Source organism: Gambusia affinis, linkage group LG01 (assembly GCF_019740435.1).
Source record: "Gambusia affinis linkage group LG01, SWU_Gaff_1.0, whole genome shotgun sequence".
Taxonomy (NCBI): domain Eukaryota; kingdom Metazoa; phylum Chordata; class Actinopteri; order Cyprinodontiformes; family Poeciliidae; genus Gambusia; species Gambusia affinis.
The window spans coordinates 4,838,794-4,863,459 of NC_057868.1; the positions used below are offsets into that span (position 1 = coordinate 4,838,794).

General features: G+C 38.9%; 1 protein-coding gene across 1 annotated transcript; it reads left to right on the forward strand.

Annotated features, from left to right (window-relative positions):
- On the forward strand, positions 1 to 24,358 carry LOC122827972 (plakophilin-1). The gene is made up of 15 exons (XM_044111146.1): positions 1 to 1,329; positions 3,394 to 3,503; positions 8,083 to 8,247; positions 8,330 to 8,508; positions 8,631 to 8,775; positions 9,766 to 9,973; positions 10,490 to 10,652; positions 11,611 to 11,728; positions 13,016 to 13,171; positions 13,249 to 13,440; positions 19,078 to 19,225; positions 20,413 to 20,599; positions 20,696 to 20,780; positions 21,973 to 22,074; positions 22,209 to 24,358. Exons 1-14 carry the CDS (start codon positions 1,167 to 1,169, stop codon positions 22,066 to 22,068), a joined length of 2,115 nt encoding a protein of 704 aa, XP_043967081.1. The 5' UTR covers positions 1 to 1,166; the 3' UTR covers positions 22,069 to 22,074; positions 22,209 to 24,358.
- Positions 24,359 to 24,666: the final 308 nt, after the last annotated feature.

Consider the following 24,666-nt stretch of genomic DNA (forward strand, 5'->3'; position numbering starts at 1 on the left):
ATTTACTAGCTTGTAATGCATCAGTGGCAGAATGTAACCTTCGCTTTTGTTGGCATCAACTCCAGTTTAGATTTTTTCTTCTTTTCTTTTTTCTTTTTTTGGAGACTCACTGGCACGTAGGGTAAGTAACAGAAACCCAGGTTTTTATTGCCTTGGTGCTGTTCAACAAAAGGGTGTGGTGGGAAACTCTTACCTGCAGAACCTTTGCCAAAACAGTCGGGTTATGCTGAAAGCATGTGTTCCATACCGTCACAGTTCCCCCTCTAACTCTTCTTTTCCTTGATCCTTTGTCTCCTTTTTTTCATTCTTTCTCCTCCCAGTCTGACTCATGCTGCCTGCCTCACGTGCAAATCGGACAGTAAGAAGTCCATCTTTTAGCAAGCCCCATTGCACTTTCAGCTGCAAATGCTCTGATAACATGTGACACCAAAAATATTTGCAGGTTCTTCATTTTAAAATAAATAGAGGTTATGCAGGCTGAATGAAGAGCACATGCAAACAAAATTTGGATGGATAATGCATGGATTTGATCTATACTAATGCACTGCAGCTCTTGCTGTGCACATAAATGTTGTCCTTTGACATAATGCAGTCCTTTTCTAATACTTTGTGTCCATCAACACACAGTTCTATCTTTGGGATTTTTTTTTTTTTTTTTTTTTTAAGAAAAAAGTTGTTTTAATTTTCACTACAGCTTTTATTCTGATGATTTGTTCAAATGATGCAATTTGCATTTATTAGCAGCTGCATCAAACGGCTCTTTGAAACTTTTATCCTCAGTTCACCTTTCAGCTGGAATAGTTTGCAAGTTAAAACACAAACACTGTGCAGTTCCGCAACGGTCCCAACAATGACATAATTAAGTATTTAAATATGCGCAGGCGCTGCAATGTAATATGTTCTGTCATGGGTTCCTCTCTCTCTCTTGCCTGTGCTCCACCCTTCATCCCCAGACCTGCATGTGAACTTTTCTTACCCCTCGAAGGGGCGCGGTCCCCGAGGGTGGAGTCCACACCTTCTGTTCTGGGAACTTTTACCATATGTGAGCTCTTTGGCTTATTCGCTGCACCCGTTGTCGCTGCGCTTCTTCATCGTGGGGCCTCCGCTCTCGTTTGGAGAACTCGTTTGGCCCACCCGCTCCAGGTCAGGGATCCGAGTCTGGGAAGATGATGGGACTGCGTTCGACCACGGACCCCGGGAGCGGGGACACCTCGCTCGTGACGCCGTCCGATAAAGAGCTGAGCTCGGGACAGCAACGTGTGCTGAACCAGGTCAACACCATTAAGAGGGGCAAATCGAAATACAGGAACGGCACGACGAGTCCCACAAGTATGGAAACCAATTTCTCTGAGTTATTTTAAGTCTCGTGGAGGAAAGTCAGTTAGAAAGTTTTCAAGTTTGGTTTTGCTGTCTAGGGAGAGGTGAGTCATTCAAATTTCCAGAAGTGTCACTCACCAAACTGGCTCCGTTCCCAGGCTTCTTTTTTTTGATTCGGTTAGGCACTCGTTTGATGTGTGGAGATGAAATCGAGGGGGTTGGCGGGGACGCTGCAATTTCTAGTCCAAACTAGTTCGGTGTGGGCGTGACTCTCGTGCACAAACGCACACACACTAAAAATGTTTACAAGACAGTTTCGATAGGTTGTGACAACAAAATAGAGTTTTCGAGTCTTAAGTTGCTTGTATTTTATAAAAGTCATGTCCGTCAGTCGACTCTAATTACTTGACGTACCCCCCGCAGGTAGCATGTCAGGAAACACACAAACATCATTAAAGCAACCCTTTTCCAGACACGCATTACGTCTGGAATTAGCTTGTCCTGCAAAACGCAGTGGTGGGAGCTGCTAAAATGTAATAGCAAGAGTACGACCTTTGCATAATCTCAAAAACAGAGTGCAGTCTATTTAGTTCTGTTTATTTTATGTTGTTATAAAAACACAGGATCGGTGTTACATGCCTACAGTTTTACTGTTTTACAGTCACTTTGAGCATGCACACAAATGTCACTAATAGTGAAATGTTTGCCATAAAAAAATAAACATGTGAGCACAACATAAAATCAGATCACATGAAATAATTCAAAATTGGCTAATTTGTTCTAGAAATGAAAATCAAATGAAAACTGTTACAAGTTCTGTTGCTGTAGGTTTACTGATTGCATGCATTTTTACAAGATACTTTTTTGTTGGAAGCTAGAAATTAAATCCTTAATTTTATCCCAGTTTGAAAATAAACTGCAAACTCGTGTTTTTATGCTTTATTCAAATTATCTTTGAATGTTTTCAAAGATAATTAATTGGTGTGTTCACAGTTCTCAAACTCTGAATTATGGGAAGAAATAAGGATTGGAGCCACACACAGACATCTGAGTTCACAGGCCTGCTTTTAACTTTAATATCTGGGAGCTCACCTTAACCATTCAGAGTTCCATACAGAAATGGAAAATCAATGTATATACAAATTCACAATGCAGCAACAAACATCATAATAATAGACATTTGCCTCCCTGAATTGAGTCAGTTCTATCACACCAGTCGGTCAGATTACGGAGAAACGTTTAGCTTGTTTTAAGGGACCATGTCATATGGTCTTTGTTTAAGGTTTTGAGGTGCAGAAGCTGCAGAAATGGTTTTGCTTGATTGTTCAAAGTTAGAGGAAAACCAGTTTGTGCTTATTCGTAAACAAAAAACAAAACGGAGAATTGTGTGTGTGCACACATTAAAATTGTTTTAAACCAGTACCTATTCTGTTTAAGTCAAATTTGTGTTTAGCTTAAAACAACCTATAAAAGTTGTCTGGCTGACTCTACTGCAAGACTTTGCTTTATGTTTTTTGTTTTTTTTTTCAAATATGCAGCACTTTTTTTCTATCATGAGAGTTTTACTTAAAATCGTCCACAGTTAAAACAGCAAATTTTAATAAAAGAAAATATTTCATTTCACTCCTCAAATGCTCAAATACCTATTCCTAATTTCAACACACATTAGTAAAACAAACTTTTACTAATGTGTTTATTTTAACTTCATTTAGCCTTAAAGGCATTTTTCTTTATACCAGATAGTCTTTTTTTTTTTCCTCCACTCTGAATAATTTGGTGATTAAGGAAGCAATTTTTCAAGCAGAAATCTTGTCTCTTGGCCCAGAACAGCCGTGAGTCTGTTGTCTTGAGTCCGAGACCTCATCTCATCTCTCTACGACCTGATTACAACAGCCATCCTCTTGATTCTGGCTTGATTTCATGTCTGTTTTTCGTTCTAGCTTTAGAACTATCGGACTATTAAAATAAAAGCCATATCTAAGGCTTGGAGTATATGCATAAACATGTTGATTTATATATATATATATTTAAAGGATTCAGTGGTTTGACTTTCTTATTTCTCTTTAATTTCCACAGGCCCTACTCCACAGACTTTAAAAACCTCTGACTTTGGAACGTTCCAGTATAGGGGAGCTAGCACCTACAGCCGTACCAACTCCAGCGGGTCAGCCGGTCTCCACAATAAGGTAACTGTTTCTCTCTCTGTCTCTCTTTCTGTGTCAGCATCATGTGTCGGTAATCAGAGCACAGACTTCTGCTTCTTTCAAAGACTCTACAAGAAAAGACCTTATTATAGTTCGTTAAAGTGACAAAGTTGAAGTACTTCTGTTAAATGGTTGGTTCATTTCATCTTCGTCCTTAACACTACATGATTTTTTCTCAAATATTTCATAGACCTATTGTAATGCACATGATCTCGGCCTCCATATCCTTGCAGGAGGGCAAACAACTGCTCTCCAACGATGACTACTTTTAGCTGATAAGTTGTCAATATATCACACTTAATCTTAAATGTATTCGTTATATGTAAAATAAAAAGTGATGCAGGACTTTGCTACTAAATGTAATTATAACAACTGTATAAGGTCAGGAAAAAGGTTAAAAAAATAGGGAGAGGGAAGCACCCTAATTAGCAGCGCTGTTAGTTGCGATGGCAGTGAGTCTGTGTGTCGATCTATATATATATTTATATATATGTATATATATATATGTATATATATATATATATATATATATATGTTGGATATAATTTGAAAAGAAATGTCTTACAAATTGCTGCAGCAAGTCATTAAAAGCCGATTTGGAGTGAATGGCTAGAAATAGACTTAAAATAATCAAATTGCTTTCACTGAGGAAAGGCATAAAAAAATACTAATTTGCTGAATGAGATGCTTTTTTTTCCTATTCTGTTGCCCTTATCAGAAATAAGAAGTTGAAATCCTTATTGAGGCTGTTAACCAAAACATGTTGCTGAGAAACCAATATGTAATATTCTGAGTTCACATTATGGCAGCGTTGAATGATGGACAATTTCTATTGCTGGTGAAAGCGACTTTATTTTTATAGCACCATTGATTCACAAAGTAATTGAGTGTAGTTGAGTACTGATCTGCTGTTCTGACATTTTTGTTGCCATAAACAACAAAAAAGCTCTGTGTTCTCCACATTATTTGTTATGACATTCTAGCCCTTCCAATCATTGATATTACAGAGATTTTTGCCTATCAAGAGAGATTAGAATACTTCATAATTTGAGTTAGGAGAAGCAATTAGATACTTAATTTGAAGTGTTTCAACTAGGATCCTTGAGGAACCCCTAATGCGCTCTCAAGATTAGTATTTATGATGGCTGAACATTAAAAAGTCATATCCCCTGAGCATCAGGACATTGTTTTTACTCGGAACAAGTTGTGCTCTAGGTTGAGGGTCCAGTGAAGGAGGTTTGTCTTGTTCAAGAGTGATGAAAGGTTGGAGCAGGAGATGTATTGACAAATTATGGCCACATCTGCAGTTTTGCAGGTGTCACATTGACTCATTGTGGTAAAGAAGGAATTGAGCCAAAAAGCTAAAGCCTCCATTTACTGGTCAAGTTATCTTCACCTATGGCCATGAGGCATGTATCATGATCAGTAGAACAAGATCCTGAATACAAGTGGCTGAAGTGAGCTTCTTCAATAACTCAGCTCCAGGATTTTAGTGAGGAGCTTCGTCATATAGAGTGAGCTCAGTCAGCAGCCATTGGTCCTTCGCATCTGGCATCTGAGCAGGATGCCTCAAAGACGTCTCTCTTTAGAGTAGGGGTCTCAAACTGCATTCATCTCTGCTTCAGGACACCTGACTCCAATATTAGCTCATTAGCAGAGTTCTGGAGAGCTTGACTGCATGCTAATGACTCAATGTATAGGAGAAAGGACACATCTCAAAGTTGCAGGACTCTGGCCCTTGATGAATGCAGTTTGAGACCACTGTTTTAGAGGTTTTCCATAAGTGTGCCCTCTGGGCAGATCAAAAACACACCAGAAGGACTATATACCTTATGGCCTAGTAACCATTTGGGGTCCCCCCTTAGAATGAGCCAGAGTGTGTCTATATGCAAAGGTTTGACTGAGTTTCCTTCCAAGATACATTACCTCAGTGACCCAGTCTCTGATAACTGACAGACATGAATGGCTAGATATTTGAACAAACAGAGTAGCTGAAATGCTCTGCAGAAAAACTAATTAGATTTTTTTTCATGCATGTGGTTCTCTGTTTGTTTACCTTTGTAAATAGCTGTGTAAAAAGAAAAAAACGTCACTCTCTTCTCTGTTACAAAACTCTGGATTCGATATGCGTGTACTAAGATGAACTATTCTGTAATCCAAATTTCAGTAACGTTGGCTGCAACTGTGTTTATGTGGCTCTTTGTTTGGGTGTGTGCATGTATTTATGGTATTTGGCCTGACCTGACCTGCTCACACATAAGTGAGGCATTTCTAGGGAACTTGTTGGTGTTGCCTGTTCTGATGAAGGCTCATAGTCCACACATCATGTTGTGTCATATTTTATTTATCTGCAAATATGCACATCAAGTAGAATAATTTTTAATACATTCACCTATATTGAACAGCATGTGCAACTTTATGTAGCTTATTCCCTGAAATCCAGGTAAGAATAATAATGCGCTAAAGTGAATTGCCATCATTGCTGAATTACCGTAGCAGTCCCCTAAAATGTATACACTTAATTTCCGATTTGAAAAAACAAACAAACCCAAAAACATATAATTAATATTTTACAAAAGTGAAACTTGTTTATTCAGTGGCTGATTTCAGTTTATTCTTGCCTTCAGGGACTCATTGAGCTAGAAAGATCAGTGACATTAATCTTGTAATCTCTGTAGTTTCCTGTTATTTTAGAAGCGACAGCCTCTGTAAGATAATACTTTATAAACACTGAATGTCATTGTACATGCAAGATCATTTGCCGATAGCACACGTTCCAACTTTTGGTTGCTATGGAATTATTTTAAGGTAAAATATGAGTTTGTCTTATTTGACATCTTGCCCAAAGCTGAGAAACACAACCTTAATGGGAGGCATGTTTAAAGGCTGCTAAACTGGATTAGTTCAAACTTTAAGTTTTCTCCAGAGTTGTGTTTCTTCACCTTACTGGATATCCACTGCGTTACATAGAAATTCTCAAACAGTTATAATTTAATCAGTGAATCTTACTTGATCCAACTAAGACCACATGCAACAACTCACTGTATCTGTGGATGTTTCCAAATACTGCTTTAAAGAAGTTAAAGATATTCAAACATTATGTTGAATATCTTTTTGCAATTTTTGTTATGTGTCTTGCTTTCTCAGCACCATGTGAGCTTTATAACACCAGGAGATCAACTGTGCATGACTCTTCCTATAACTTTCACATAACCTAGTTCGCCTTAATGATAAATTAAATATGTCAAAATGTCAGCTGCAGACAGATGGAGCTTTGATTAATGACTTTTCTGCAAAGAGAATTTGGATCTTTCTACACTGATGTTCATTGATCAAGTTTGACAGGAAATGGTTTCCCTGCCAAACCTTTCATTTTTGTGTAACAATGTTTGTATTGACATTTATCTTTTGTATTGCTCAGACTCTTCTGCATTTTAGTCTGTCCTACTTGGGAGTATTCAAATAATGTGTGTGGGTGTGTGAGTGTTCAAGTGCATGTGTGTTTGTGTGCTAGCCTGGCCATTAACTTCCAGTGCAAAACTGTAAAAAAAAAAAAAGAAAAAAAAAAGGGCCAATCAGCAAACAGGAGACGTTGTGAACAATTACATTGATTTTTGATTGAGTTTTAACAATGACAGCAGGGGAAATGAACAAAGCCGTTCACTACCTGTTGGCCACGCTTTCACATATTGAATTAACATTAACAAAAGTTTATGAACCAACCAAAGTTAGTTTGTGAAACTAACAAAACTAATGTATTTTGGCCGTCGTTCTGTTGTTGTCGTATCAACCTTCCAGACCTCTCAGATCTTCTGGTTTTGGTCTTCATTGCATCCCCAGAACCAGAACCAAACATGGAGAAGCAGCTTTCAGCTTCTTTGCACCTCAAGTCTCAAACTGCCTGCCAGAAAACTGCAAAACTTCCGGAAAAAAGAGTTTAGTTAATTCAAGGCTAAGATCTCACCTGTTTACAGCTGCATTTGATTAGCAGTCACTGGTTCATTGACCAACATATTTGTATGTTTTTCTGATGATTTTGATGACATTTGGCAAAGTGTAATGCTTACTGCTTGTTTCATACTTGATGGCTGTATGATGCTTTTATGATTTAAATGATTTTGAACTACCTCGACACTGAAACGTTCCCCAGATGTTCCAATAATTACGAAAGTTGTTTAATTTGAAAAATCTGATTTTCAAATAATGCCTTATAAGAAAAAGAAGGAACAGAGCTTTAAAAAACATCCATGGATCAAAAGCACTAAATACAACTTGGTTATGTATGTGGTCACAGTCCCTAGAAGACAGCATGACATCCAGCAATGGATGTCATGCTGTCTCAATAACTGACTGACTCTTAAGCTAGTACGGCACAAAGTTTTTGGCTTAGAAGGGAGTTCTCTTAGAGCAATTTGAGAATCTTTAAGAATACACCCCAGGACTTTTTGAAGTCTTCAGCCAAAGACTGTTTCATTCAGTTCTGATTTGTTTTCTCACATTTTTGGGACCATAAACAATAACTTCTGTTCTTTTCTGCCCTGCAATGTATGTAAATATTCAGAAGAGTCGAAGTCTAACAACTAAAAGTATGAAGGGAAGATTAGTCAGCTCCAACATGGAACAAGTCAACACCTCATCCTGGACAAAAAGCCCCAATGGGCTGAAACCCAGTCGGAGTGACCCCGCTTTGACTTCAGCTTCTTGTCTTGCTCCAGCACGCAGCATGGTGAGTAGTTCTTGCTTCAGTGTTTTTGCCAGATTTCAAAATAATACCAAAATAATTTTTTTAACCATTATTCTTTTTCTAGAAAGCCAAAGGGCAGATCAACTCCAGCCAAAGTCAAGTTACTAAAGAGTCCCGTTCGATAATTAATGGCCCGACTTTCACTGAGAGTCAAACACACATAGTCCGGACACCTTCCACCCAGTCTCAAACTGATGGCAAGTCGGGCACCATTAAGGTGTCCAAAATCGAGCAGTCATCCATGTGAGTTTACTTCACTCCTTGTCTTCTGCTTTGATTCATAATATTTATTAGGCATTCATTTTTCCCCCTTCTGAACACCTAATTGCCAACTCTGTCTTCAATTCCTATGTGTTTTCTGATAGGGGGAACAACGCAGAAAACACGCAAGATAATTTCACCCTAAAAGAGGCCGTTGAATATCTGTCGAGCCCTAATGAGAGCTACCAGCAACAGGGGGCCAACTATATCCAACATGTCAGCTACAGTGACGATTCAGCCAAAGCAGAGGTTGGTATACCGCATACATCCTGTTACCAGAAGGAATCGCATACAATGGAGGGTCTTTTGTCACTGGGCGAGTGGAGGCGCGTTTGCAAAAACGCAGCATTTGACATACAATGGAATGGTGTAGATCAAAGTGAATTTTCTGTGTCAATTTTTTTTCCAAGGTCAAGTGTTAAATTAGTTGCTAAATTCTCTCAAGATTTGACAGCTGATCTTCAAAGATGCTTTCTATCCATGAGTTTGAGCTATTTTGCCATGAATAATAATGAAACATTTCAGTTTAGATATGCAGACCAGGTAAACATCCAATAAAAAGGAACAGACTCAGGGGACTGCACACAAATACACGCCACACTTTTAAAAATTTTTATTTGTAATAAAGCACCGTATCCCTTTCCTTTTACTTTGCAGCTCTGCGCATACGTTGTGTTGGTTTATCACATGACATGTAAAAAGGGGAAAGAAAGGTATTTAGTGCCACCAAGGGGAAGGAGTGCTTTTGCAAGACACACTAGTGCAGGGGTCCCCAACTCCAGTTCTCAAGGCCTCCCATCCTGCAACTTTTAGATGCATCTCTGTTGAAACACACCTGGCTCAAATAAACTGCTCATTACCAGCCTATTGCAGAGCTGATTGGATGCAGGTGAGGGAATTCAGACATCATTTTGGAGCAGAGATGCATCTAAAAGTTGCAGTACGGTAGCCCTTGAGTACTGGAGTTGAGGACCCCTGCACTAGTGAATACCATTGTCAGTCTGTTCATACTTACTTGGAAATGACAGAAACTAGATTTTTAATATTTTTCCAGCTTTTTTAGCAGGATCCAAGTTTTATGTTGATTGTAAAAAAAAAAAAAAAATACAGTTATTCTCTATGATGACAGAAAATTGTCACTTCATCAAAAATGTCAGCTGTGAAAATAATCCTGACAAATCTCTCTAATCACAAACCAGAAATAACAGGTTGTCTCCCAATCACAATTTTGTGTTGCAGGTATTCCAGCTTAAGGGAATTAAGCCTTTGGTGAGGATGCTGGACAGCAGCAACTCAAGCTTACAAAGGGCTGCTTCTGGTGCTCTGAGAAATCTTGTCTACAAGAACAAGGATAACAAGATGGAAGTTCAGAAATCCGGTGGCATAGCTAAAATCTTGAACCAAATGAAGAACACAAAGTCTACTGAAACGCAGAGACAACTCGCTGGTATGGACAGCTGATTGTAATAGGATCTCAAAAATGAAGGCTGGATTTTACTGAGAAAACAGGACATTGTTATTTTGTTTTTGAATGTTATGATGATAATATGTAATTAAATTACATATTAATTGTGTCATTTAATTACTTCATTTAATTAATTATTATGTCACCTCTGATCCGTAGCATCTCAGTCTCTAAGGTGTAAATCTGGTGTGGGTATTAAATTATGGCCTACCAAATATTTAATCCCACTAGTTCTTTAGGGTTGTGGTATTGCACACAATAAAATTATGATGAATCATGCATTTCGATCTATTGGGCAGCTCTGCTTAGAATGATTTTTAATCTGAAGACACAAATACTCATTTTACTATACTTAATAGTTAAGATTTGTTGAAAGAATGATGCATTTACATATTAAAAAGGAAATGTGAGAAATGTGGGATTAGGAAAAGGTGTTTTAGTAGTTGTGTAAAATGCTGATGCATTAAAACACTGATATAAATGTATTCTTTTAAAAAGGCCTACTCTGGAACCTGTCTTCCGCTGAAGAACTGAGGACTGAACTACTTTCAACAGCACTTATCGCTCTGACTAAGAATGTGATTGTGCCATTTAGCATCCCAAAGGATGACCCAGAACATGTAGATCCAGAAGTTTTCTATTTTGCCACCGGCTGCTTGAGGTAAATATCTTTCTTCCTTCTGTGTTTGCATTTGTAACATTTTTCAGAGCATCAAAATGTATCGGGCAAAAACAAAGTTGAGTAAGTACAAACAACGGTTTTCAAATATTCCATTTATCAGGGGAACAAAGCTATTAAAAGAACATAGGGTATATGTGAAAAAGTAATTACCTCTAAACCTAAAAATTTGTCACGTTGCCATGGCTCAGCTCCTCTTTCGAGAATCGTTTATAAATTATCCACACAGAAGGATTCTTGCATATGAACAGTCTGTTTGAGGCCATGCCACACTATTTCAATCAGATATTTAAACTAATCAGATTTTTTTGAGCATATAGGACTTGCTTTTGAGCTCTGTTCAGCTGCATAATGCAAATGTGCTCGAGTTTCTGCTTGTAAACCGGTGTTTTTTTAGTGGGCATCAGAATTCATGGTTCCATTAGTTCCATCAGCAAGTTGTCCAGGTCCTAAGCAACAAATCAGTCCCAGACCATCACACTGCCACATCTCTGTTAGCTTGTTGCGATGGTGTTATGTTTATGAAATGCTTTTAGTTTTACGCCAGATAGATGTATTGGAGACAACACTTGTCTTGTCAAATTACTGAATATTTTCCCAAAAGTGTTGAGGATCAGCAAGAAGCTTTTCGACTTGTTGTTCATTCATTTTTTTGTCAGTCGTCAAAACGCTCTAAAATGAATTGTGCTCGGTTAGCCACTATTGGGATTTTACAGCTGATTTTGCCATTCCATAGGTTGGTGTGAAAATCTATTATTTCCCTGTGATAAATGCTATTATAACTTAAAAAAAAACTAAATTTTTTGGTACGTACTCAGGTTATCTTCAGCATTAAAAGTAGTTTGAACTGAAAATCTGTTTTTACATTTTCTGACAATCTGTGTGGTGCATATACATGACACCACGTAATAATGAGCAATGATTAATGATGTGCATGTAGGAACCTAAGCGGTGGCTCAGAAACGGACAGGGGAAAAATGAGAGCATGTGAAAACCTTATTGAGGCCCTGGTGACATACGTTTCATCAAGTGAGAAAGAGCGGAAACCTGATGAAAAGGTAAGCGTAAATACACACCTCATCACAATTTGTCACAATCGTTTAAATCGGGCAATGTAGTCGAGTAGTTGCCAAGAAATTATTCAGCAACCCATTTCATAGTGGTATAAACGTGCTTTTTTGTGACGAAGCTAATCAATAGGCCAAGCAATTGTGTTTTTATTCTATCTTTGGATTTGGTGTTTTACTGTGTGTTGCCTGATTTAGTGACGACTTATAATAACTGACTCCTGAACTGAATTGTTTGTGGCAACACGTGAAGTTTAATGATTCGTATGAAGTGTTGCATCACTGACCTTATCATCGAAGGAAGTCTGTCTGTTCATCAAATGCTTGTTTTATTCTTGATCCTGTTTGTTCCCATTGAATTTGGATGGCTCACTTCTCAGGATGCCTCCTACTTCTCTCCCAATTCCCGTCTCTCTTGTTTCTTACACAGTATGTGTTCATTCTACATTTTAAGCATTTTCAGAATTTTGCTTGGAAACATCCATACGCTAAAATAAGTATATGTGCATGTTCTTGGGAAAGCACTGCATGCATGTAGATTTTAATGTTCACATACATACATGGATAAGATAACGGAAACTCAAGTCAGTCTTCCCACACAGTTAGGTCCATTCTTATCCATGCTCCTGGCAAATTTAGATGTACATTTATTTTCATTTATCCCAGTCGGGACATGCATAGTTCAAAGGATAAAAAACCCCCAAAAAAACAATTTAAAATGAATATTGTATTTAAAACTGTGTTTTTGTTTATCTACATCTTTATAAGTAAAAACAATGTAGAACAATTCTTATAACCTTCTTACTAATAAAAAGAAAAATCAAATTGCTGGTCAGTCTTTTCCATGTTGCCATTAATATTTTGGGAATGAATTTTTTTGGAATGTAATTACAAGTCTTTGAGGGTTCAGATCCCTTCACAGATTCTCTGTCAGCGTGGACTCTGGCCTGACAACTCTGGAACGTTACTATCACTCCAAGTCAGAAGAAGCATATTGGTAGACTAAAATATCACTCTAAATGTACTTCTGCAAAATGGAGTATGAATAATTTTGGGTTTAAATGTACCTGCACGGTTGGAGTATTTACCAAACTTCATTATTATGTAGAATCCCTTTTATTAGTATTTCTTATTTGTGTTAATTTTGGTTCAGGGACTGTTTATGGCCTGTTGCTACATGTCTCAACTAACAAATATAGTTCTAGAAAAAAAATTACTTTAGGACATGTTGTCTTGTATGATCTGTTTTATTTCTTGTTTTTTTATTTTATTTTATAGCCTGTGGAGAACTGTGTGTGTACTCTCCATAACTTGACATTCAAACTATGGCATGAGTGCCCAGAGGCTTCTTTCTCAACAGAGGCTCAATCTGGGGGCAGGAAAAGCCCCATAGTTGGATGCTTCAGTCCTAGAAGCGGAAAAGCTAAAGATGAGGTGGGTGTTCACCAAGAAGCCTGACCAAATCATGATGACCACATTCTAGGTCCTAAACTGCTTTCCTCTCTGCTCAGATTTTCTCAAATCCACCGCAAGTCTTAGCAGAAGACAGTAATGAGACAACCCTGGAATCATCAAAGGTGAAGTGGTTGTACAGTTCAAAAGCCATAGATGCGTATATTTCACTGCTCAAGTCGTCCGGAAACGATGTCACTAAGGAGGCCAGCTGTGGTGCCTTGCAGAACCTCACTGCGAGTAAAGAAAAGGTTAGTAGTAGAAAATGTTAAAAACTAAATCCATGCAATGTTCCCTCTCATTTTTCATGCGTCTGGGCATACGCAAAATCTTCCTAAGTACACTGAGGACCACCGTGGGCATCATCGGATGTGCACGCCGTGGCCACGCACCAGTATTACATCTGTTCTAAATCTGGGTTCGTAGCAAGTGGCATGGCTTATTAAAAGAATCAGATTACATCAGCAATTTTCATTTGTTTGCTTAATATAAGTGATTTCCCCCACTTAAAATGAAAAAACATAAAACATCGCTGTCCTTGAAATGCGTAGTATGTTTGTTACGACCCAGCTCAGCCAGGGGGAAGGAGAAGTAACATTAAAGAAACCTAGATGTTAAGGTTTTTCAGTTTAGGATTTATTGTTTGGGTTAAACAAAATAATAAGGTAGAAAAAAAACCTTTACAATCAAAAGTTTAGGTGTAATGACCAAAAACAAAACATTGAATAAAACAATGTCCACAAAACAACCAGAGTTGGAAACCTAAAGATCTTAACCAAACAAAACAGGACCAAAACCTAAGGTTAACAAAGAACAAAACTCTAGTAGGCTACTATAAGCTTACATACAAAGTTCCTCACAGGGACTATCACAGGTAACAAGGATTTACAAAAGTTCACACAAAGACAATGCAGTATACCACAGTCAAACACCCAGCAAAGTGGCAAGCTGTCTCAATAATGAATCAGCCGCGCCTTCTCCCAGGAAGTCTTGGGCTTAAAAAGGGAGGCCTCATCAAGGATTGGTGGAGCCGACAATTGGTGAGCCAATCAGCTCCGCTGTAGACCTCAGGGAGTGTCACAGGAGGATTAGGGCTGCAGCCAGTTCCCAATAGAGTTAATTTCATTAGAAAGCTGCAGATATACAGAAAAGAAAGAGACAAAAGAAACATACAAGGCCACCGGCCGTAACACCTCCCCCCTTAAGACCTAAACCAAAAGGTTAGGAATTAACCCAACCAACAAGGTGACTATACAAGATATAGTCTAGACAAAACATCTGCTCTAAAGTTGACTACACCCTTAGGTTTGATGACAACATAAGAATCAAATCCTAGGTAGACCTCAAAGTGCTGAAGTGCTAGAAGCAAAGCCAGTGTTTCTCAGTGATAAAGTACCTGAGCTGATTCTTAGTAAATTTTCAAGAAAGTAACAGACGGGATGATCAGCTCCGTTATCACCTTCCTGTAACATAGCTCCAGGTCCCAGAACATCCTCCACCTCAAGTTTGAATGCCTTAGACATGTCTGGAGAAGAAAGGATGGGTGGATGAGACAAAAGAGACCCAACAGAATGCTGACTCTCAGGAGTCCAGTTAAGGGTGACTTTTAAGTTCAGCAGAGTAGTGAAAAGGAGGAGTATAATTAAGAAGGTTCTACACAAGTTCCTGTAAGCACAATCAATCCCAAGGAAATTATGAAAGGCTTTTATTTTGACTTCCCAGTCACATACCTTATACATTTCTGGGTTTGGCCTCTGTTGACTTTGGCAATAAATGGTATGGCGAAGAACAGGAGGAATAACCTTGTCAGGCTTACCAGTTATCTGAGAGGTGCCATAGTTGTGGCAATACAGAGCATAAAATGACACTGGTTCAACTCTGGCTTTGTCAGCACTTACCCCACTTGAGAAACACCTTTTTACAGCTGGATCCACCTTCTGGGTTGCACAAAACTGAGATTGTGTGACAGAGGAGGACGGACCAACAGCGGTTTGCATCACATCTGGTTTCACCTGGTTGGCTGCAGGCACCTGTGAATTAACCTGCATTTTCTGAGAAGTAGTGGCATTAGGTGGTGTGGGCTCTTCCTCCTTGGAAAGAGAGCAGGGGACATCCAACACTTCCAGTGCTGGAGTTACCTTACCACCAGCAATATCATTACCTAGCAGAAAGGAAATGCCCTTAATTGGTAATGCAGAACAAATAGCCACAGGAAAAGTGCCAGAAATCAGTTTTGATTGCAAGTGTACCAGATGTACAGGTCGGGGTACACAACCCATTTCAACTCCTTGCAGAGCAACATTGTAGCCACAAGAAGACAGCTCAGAGAAGGGTAAGGAGTCTACCAAGATAACAGATTGTGAGGCACCAGTATCACGCAAAATACGAACTGGATGTTGATCGGCAGGCTTTCCAGATAATGAAACAGATCCATCCAACAAAAAAGGTTCAAAACATGGATCAGGGGTGCAGTCAAGTTGAGCTTTTCCTAGACTATAAGTTTTGTTCTTAATTAAACCCACACCTTTTGATTTGGTCTGCAAAGTGTTCTGTTCTTTTCGTTTCAAAGCTAAACAGTTTGCAATAAGATGACCTGTTTTGTGACAATAGAAACATTCTCTGTCATCTTTTTGTGGAGGTGACCTGGATTGTTCTGTAATTGTTTCAGCAGGCACACTTTCAATGAACACAGACTGAAAGGTAGACTTGTGTGTAAGAACATACTCATCTACTAACACAGCAGCAGAAGACAACGAGTTTACCTTTTGCTCATTTAAATGTACAACAACACACTCAGGTAGACAATTTTTGAACTCCTCTAATAGAACCATTTCTCTCAAAGAGCTCAAATTTGTCACCTCACTTGAAGCACACCATCGGTCAAAGAGACTTCCCTTCTCCCTGGCAAACTCTACATAGGTCTGAGTGGGGTTTTTCTTAAATGACCTAAATTTTTGCCGGTAAGCCTCAGGAACAAGCTCATAAGCTTTCAAGATGGCAGCTTTAACCACCTCATACTTAAGCGTGTCATGAAGAGGGAGGGCAGCTACAACCTTTTGAGCCTTACCATGAATTTTGCACTGTAATAATATTGACCAAACATCAGGTGGCCACTGTAAAGCCTGCGCTATCCGCTCAAAAGCAGAGAAATAAGAGTCAATTTCTGTCTCTCGAAACTCGGGTACTAAAGCCACATTTTTAGTAACATCAAAGGATCTAACTGAAAAGGGCCCCCCAAAACTACTACCAGGACTCTCACTGGTTGTTTGAACTGTGGACCTTGCTTGATACTCAAGCTCCAGCCTTCGAAGCTTTATAGCTTTTTCAGCCTCAATTTCCAACCGTTTAACTTCAAGCTGATATTGCCTGAGCTGTGCCTTCTCTTCAGCCTCAAATTGCAGTCTAGCAAGACGAACCTTCAAGCGAGCATCAACTTTGGACCCAACAGATCCAGGGGAAACTGAGAGGGGGTCAAACCGAGGAAGTGTGACAGGAGTAGCAATCCCACCAACAACCTCCATGTCCACCTCTGGTGTTAGCTCCTGAGGTTTCTTTGCAATATTAGGAGGGCCAGCAGATTCTGACTCTGCAGCAGGCACAGCATCAGTTGGCAGGGCAGATGAGACAGAAATCTCAGAGGGCAAAGTCAACAAGTTCAGCTCAACCAGTTTGTTCACAATTAGATCCCGTAACTCCTTCTTAACCAGTTGCTTAGAATAAGAAATGGAAAAGCAACTAGCAATTTTAGCTAAGTCATCTTTACGACAACATGCAAGTTGCTCAAGAGAAGGCTGTTCCAAGAACTGGTCAATATTAAACTGAGCCATTTTGGACTAACAGCGCAAACTTTACAAAGGCACCTTCAAAACATGAAACCAAACAAATTTTCCCAAACTGTAGTCACAGGATTATTAAATATATCCCGGACGAGCCCCCACTTAATGTTACGACCCAGCTCAGCCAGGGGGAAGGAGAAGTAACATTAAAGAAACCTAGATGTTAAGGTTTTTCAGTTTAGGATTTATTGTTTGGGTTAAACAAAATAATAAGGTAGAAAAAAAACCTTTACAATCAAAAGTTTAGGTGTAATGACCAAAAACAAAACATTGAATAAAACAATGTCCACAAAACAACCAGAGTTGGAAACCTAAAGATCTTAACCAAACAAAACAGGACCAAAACCTAAGGTTAACAAAGAACAAAACTCTAGTAGGCTACTATAAGCTTACATACAAAGTTCCTCACAGGGACTATCACAGGTAACAAGGATTTACAAAAGTTCACACAAAGACAATGCAGTATACCACAGTCAAACACCCAGCAAAGTGGCAAGCTGTCTCAATAATGAATCAGCCGCGCCTTCTCCCAGGAAGTCTTGGGCTTAAAAAGGGAGGCCTCATCAAGGATTGGTGGAGCCGACAATTGGTGAGCCAATCAGCTCCGCTGTAGACCTCAGGGAGTGTCACAGGAGGATTAGGGCTGCAGCCAGTTCCCAATAGAGTTAATTTCATTAGAAAGCTGCAGATATACAGAAAAGAAAGAGACAAAAGAAACATACAAGGCCACCGGCCGTAACAATGTTATAAGTAAGAGTCCTGCTTTCGTCTGGGTGAGAAATGAGACATTACACCTTTCAGACATCATTTTTTTGTTCACATTAAAACATTCACGTTTTGCACAATGAAATGTGTTCTGTAGCTTGTGATGCAGTATAAATTCTTGTAAAATGTTTAATTGCACAGTTTTTTCACGTCTGCCCTTCTCACTTCTCCAGTGGTTGTACACTTTGCCCAGGTTGATGGCTCCATCTGCTTCTTGCCTCGACTTTATGCTCATCAGCTGGTCCAAATGCGCCACTTTCGATGATTTTGATGATTTCTGGATGCGGTTTTGATATGATTCATTAAACGAAATCCCCTTTCACATTCAGTACTGGATGTTTGAAATGTAGCACAAATATCCATGAGCTGTGAGATCTCCTTTAGCTCCTCACATCTAAGTGCTGCATCATCATATCGGAGAATGTCCTGACTGACCCCTGCTTAAGTTTTTGCTTCATTATGGACTTGAATTCAGCATATTGACAGCTAATGGCCTCCATAGTCTGGGAGAGAATGGCCTCGTACTTCTTTGCCAGTGTACAAATGTCTGCTGATCCATAGTCAAAATGTCTGAGCTCAATGGTTCAATGTCAAATGCAGACCATTCCTTTAACTCATCCTCTGAAAAATGAGCATAAGTGTGATCACATACCTTACCAATAAAAAGAGGAATCGCACCATACCATTACCTGATGAGGTCCCCATTGCCTCCTTGACATGGTCACTCCACTGTACACTGTACTGTTCTTCTATTTGCACAAACTCCGACAGCCATTTAATCTTAAAAGAAGCGCATTTTTATTTTACTTTGGCTTGGTCAGTGGATGTCCCACTGCCCCTTCGCTTAGACTTAAGGTGTTAGCTTTCACGTCTCTTAACTCCGCCGCACTATTCTTACCTAGCTAATCTGCACGGTGCCACAGCGCATACGACCAAGACACGTACACTCAGTAGCATGTGATGACTGGCTGCATAGCGAAAGTGAATCATATCGTATCCTTGGCTGGACACCTGTCACTCACTGAGTTAGATCGCAAAGTAGTACAGAAAAAAATTGTATTGGTCCATAGTCAAAACTGATATCTGAGCTTTATTTTATGCGCTACACAGATTTTCTTGTGTGCTGAGAATATGCGAGCAGTGCGCGATTGCGCAGGCGCGCAGCTTAGAGGGAACATTGAGTCTGTGTTAATTTCCACTATGAGCTCATTGAATAAGTGGTGTAAATGTGGATAGTTTCACTGAAGTACATACAACTGAAATGTATTTGTGTGTCTTGTGTTTCAGGCGTGTGTAGCTGTAAGTGAGCAATTGTTCAAGCAACTTGCGGACAACTTTCTCCTGTCCAATCTATTGCAGTCCAAACCTACTCAAAAGACGTATGCCTCTCTTCTGGATAACATGTCTCGCAAACCCACTTTGCAATCTCAGATAGGTAAGAAGCAACCTTTATTTTCAAATAGGATGGACTGTTCACAGGAGCATCTGAAAAAACTAGAATATAATTGTAAAACTATATTTTCAGACTCATGATCCTCCCATTTTCTAACACGCTTAACCTTGCAGGGCCTCAAGGGGTGCTGGTTTATATCTCAAACAGTCAATGGGCGAGAGGCGGGTTACACCCTGGACAGGTTGCCAGGGCAACACAGAGATATGCAAGACAAACAACCATGCACAGACACACATTCACACGTCAGAAGAATTTTAGAGAGACCATTTAACCTGACAGTCATGTTTTTTGACTGTGGGAGGAAGCCAGAGTACCTGGAGAGAACCCACGCATGCACAGGGAGAACACGCAAACGCCATGCAGAAAGACCCCGGGCCGGGAATCGAACCCAAGACCTTCTTGCTACCAACTGCGCCTTTGTGCATCATATTCATGATATATAAAATTTTCCTTAATGGATTTTTTTTTTCATAATGATAATCAGGACTTATGCCTGAGAACCCCAAATGAATTTAAATATTACAATAGGACCATTAAGAAATTATTTTTAATTAACTCACAGGCAACACATATGACAATAAAATCAGTTAATTCCAGTATTATTAATGTGCACATTGATATTGTGGTGATACTCTGCAACCCTTACTAAGAAACATGCATATAAAAGAAACTATATCTAAGTCTCTCTTTTTAGAAAAAGCTGGCTTTAGGTTCAAGCATGTGAATGGAAAACTGAGTGGAAGAAAGAAAATCTAGCTAAAAAAGGTGCACAAGCCACAGGGATAACCACAGCATCGAGAGGATTGTGAACCAAATTAAACTAAAATATTTGAGGGGGAGATTCACAATGAGTGAATTGAATTTAGTCAGAGCTTCAAGAGTCACAACACCTTTATTAAGAAGTAAATGGACTGGCCTAGTCAAACCTCATCTTCTGAGATGAGAGTAAATTTAGATGTTTTTCAGGACTGTATGTCCCACGGTCCGGAGGAAGCGAAAAGAATTTTTCGACAGTGATGCTTTGGGGAATCATTGTCATTGTGTTTGATCAGAAATGGTGATTTTCGTCACCAGCAGGGCATGAGATCTGTGCACTCTATTAATCTCAAAAATATTTACATTCATTAAGATGCACCTGTATGTTTATGGAGCATTTCTCTTCTCTGTAGCACCGAAGATTTTGCCTGAACTTGGGAAGGTTTTGTCTGACGACACTTGGCACAAGGAAGCTCCTCCGGATGTTGTTGCAGCTGTTTGCAATGTGTTCCATAGACTGCTGCTGGTAGACCGGGACATCAGCAAGAAGACCATGAATGCAAAAGTGATTAAAGGACTGTCGGCGATAAGTGAGAAAGAGTGAGTTTTTTGTTTTGTTTTGTTTTCCAGCTATCCCATAGTCTTGGTCAAGTGTCACTTTGCTCTTCCCAACTGATTATTGTCTCTTCGTTATAGGTCCGAAGACAGTGGATCCCTTGCAGCCTCAAAACTGCTACACAACTTGTGGACAGATAAGTTTCTGAAAGGCACCATAAAACATGTAAATTTATAAATCACTACTTAACCTGTGACTTACTAGGGACCTTTTCCTCTCAAGCACATATGATGAACTGGGGCCAGCTTACAGTTCAAAGCAGAAGTTCACACACACCGAATAGAAACACCCTCCGCCGGTCCCTCACTGTGTGAAGTTAAATAAGACCATACATCTCATTATTTTAGCTCAGTTAAAAATACTAATATCATATTTATTTGCTAACTTTCACAACAAGACATAAGGGATATGCGATTAATATGATTTATTCATGTCTTCAAAATTAGAATTTTACATGATGAATGATTACTCTGCTTGAAACAACAAGGTCAAAGCTCAGATAATGATGGCAAAGCTTTGGAAACTTCTGATTGGTTAACTAACACATTAAAGCTACTTGGAGGGCACAGGAGGAACGCACTGTTTTCTTGTTTGACACAATGTGAAAGCTAAAAGAAGCCAGCCAAGGGATCAGGAAGAGAATTGTAGAACTGCAAATGTCTGGTACATCCTTGGGCACAATTTTCAAATAATTATATGCAAGTACAGACATGATGAGAATGTCCAACCATCGATAATACTAATAATTTGTTCATATTGTTTCTCTAATTATTGTGGCATTTAGTAAATAAAAAATAATTATCCTTCTAATTGACCTAAAACGAGAGACGTTTGGTCTGATTGAACTTTAGACAGTGAGGAAAAGAAGGTATCTTTTTGTTCGGTGTAAATGTCTGGTTCCAGCAGATCGTTTTTAATTACTCCTCAGGCTCATAAAGAGACTTTATCCATACCTATCCTGTCAGACAGGCTGGTTAATGCTCTCAATTATGGAGAAAGTCGTAACAGAGGGGTGTGTGTGTGTGTGTGTGCGTGGGTGTGTGTGAAGAATGGAGGGAAGCTAGAGGAGGATAACGTGTAACCACTTGGGAAAACTGAACAGATGAGAAGAAAGTAAAATATTCTCCACAGGGCATTTTTGCATGAGCGCAAATAGTTATATTTATGTAACTATTATTAGACAAACTCAGATGTCATAGGTTGCAGCGTGGAGAAACGGCAGATTCCCTCACTTGTAATCTCCCAGAGGCTCTTTCAAATTGCTGACACTGAACATTGCTTCTCTATTGGTGCTGCACGTTAAGGCACTGGGTGAGAGGAATCGAACTGATTTTCTTCCAAACTTTGCTCTCTGCAGCTGAAATTTGACAAATTCAAATTTGTCAATGCAAGGACCATAGCAGCTGTCACGAAGTCCACACCTTCACCCGATGAAAATCCACCTCAACAATAACAAGAGGTAAGCCTGCCTCTGAATTCTCATTCAAGTTTAACATCTCCATGTAGACAATGTAAGCCAAACGAATCAAAAAAAGGCATTGAGGCTTATTTTCTTAGCTGCTTCTTTCTCTGTCTATGTGCCTGTGCTTGCAGAAGGAAACCCGCCTGATCAGAAGCTTCTGCAGCCACACCCTTATAATCTTCACTGCCAACCTTGTTGGAAGAACCTAAGAGTTATGTCCTTCTTACACTATGTATATAGAGTGGAGAGATTTTAGCCCCGTGAATTATCAAAAGTTGCTTGTAATTTAATTTGACAATGTTTGTGCGTTTCGGTAGGCTAAGTGTGAGAGCTAGGTGTGAAGTTGGTGCTAAAATCAAATTCACGCAGCCTTCAGTACACACAACCACTTTATGGATTGTGACTTGCAGCGATTCTTAAGAGTCACAGGTTGCATCGCAACCAGTTACTAGTTAACAGAGCATAACATAACATAACATAACATAGCTAGAACATAACACCCCTATGGTAATGTTTAGAACTGACATAAACATCAGAAACATGACAAAAGTTAAGAAATATGTTTTGTTTTTTTTGTTTATTGTAAATGTGTACGTGGAAAATTACCGTAATTGCTTTTGGTAATATCAAGCAAAAAAGATTCAGTTTGAGGTTAAAATAAATTCACCACCAGCTTATGTCATGAATAGAATAGTCAAGAAAACATCATGTTCGCATATAAAAAATGTATTTGTTGTTGATGTTAAAAATGCTATATTTCTGTAATTGTATATATATGTATACATGTTATTCTATGACCAAAAAAAAAAAAACAACAAAAAGACATGCATATAAACATGGTATTATCAGTGTGTGAAAGGTCCATATTCCACATATGGATCTGGCTACTATTCATTTTGCTTCTTTGCCATTTCATACAGTTTGAACCCATTACTTCCTTTAAAAGCTTTCTTTTTTGAGGTTTTGTGATGAAATGTTCGCTGTACTCATTCAGCAACATTTTCACAAACATTAATTCCATTTCTTATTCAACAATCACAACTTCTTTAAAGTCTCTTTGCACTAAATGATCTACAACATATATAAGATTCAGCTTATTAGGTAAAAAAAAAAAAAAAAAAATCATACATTTTCAGAAAAAAAAAACCCAATAAAAAAAAAATCATAATTTTCTTCCAGATGTGAATGGAAGTGGGTTGGGACAAACTGGCAGTGTGTGTGGCTACTAAATGGGAGTGTAACTTTGCAAAGGAGCAATTTGACTCTAGCTGCTTGCTGGCTCTTAACAGACATTGACCAACAGTTGCAGCCTGGCCTCTCTTAAAGGTTGTAAAATGCACCTATTTGTTCTGCTCAAGCTTGTTTATTGACATGTTGCCAATTCTGTTTGACACAAAACTAAAGAGACATCTCTTGACACATTCCTGCAATTGTACAGTGTTTATGTAGTATACAAAGCTTCTTTTTATTTTTAAAGTGATCAATATGCCGCTTCTGATTTTATGCTTTAGTGACTGGTGGCTCATACAAACACTACAGTCATATGAGTGGTCTTCAATGGATACTTCTAGGCTTCTTGAAATATGCAGTACTGAAAAACCAGAAAAAAATCGAGGCAAAGTGGTAGCATGAGTAAGTCATGCATTTAAAGGAGTTTTGTGCAGCAGTAAAGAGCCGAGCCTGTCAGCCACTGCCTCATAGCAGGCTCAGCCATCGATGAGGGATGTTGGCAACACGCTCTTAAGTGTTCTTTGATACTAATGAGCTAATTGCAGAGCTGAAAATGAAAAAGGCCCTTTTATGTGAGCATAATGAATTATGAGCAAAGCTCAAATCATCGGGCAGGAGGAAGACACAGATTTTTAATTATTATTATTATTTTTTTTGTCCAACTCATATCATGTTTTCTCTCTCTTTCTTGCAATCTTACAGAGTTATGGGGTCTTTACAGGGTATCTGGTTTGACAGAGCTACTGTCTACTTCTTTGACCAAAAAAAAACAAAAAACAAACACGTTTTCTGTTGGGGCAGATTGCGTAACAAACAATAAAAGACATCTCAGCTATTTGTTAAGGTAGTTGGCAGCTGTTAGGATTCCCTATCAACCCAAAGTGAAAGACATTTCACTTTGGGTTCACTTTGGGTCATTTTTATACTGGGCTGTCTTAAGGTTCCTCTGCCTGAGGCTCGATCACCTTCAGTATTGTTTGGAATGTTTTTTTGAGAATTGTGTATGTCACATTTTACATGCAAAAATAAACGGCTATGCAAGCGAAGAATGTCAAGGTTGCGTGTTTCTTCGGGACATAACTTACACGGTATTTACGAATGCAATGACTACACAACCGTATTTGTTGTGTATGTTTAGAGTTTAGTGTGTCTTTTCAGTTTTGTTGGTTGATATCTTGAAGCTAATTAGGCTCCAGGCTCTCATTCCAGGAGCGTTCCTGTGGTTTCTGCATGCCTTTCTCTAAGAGAGCAACTATGACAGACATACAGGAGTCGTTCTTGTTTTCAAAAATAGTTTTTGTGTGCACGATTTACTAATTTTTAAATGCACACAGACAAATAATCCAGTGGCGTGAACAA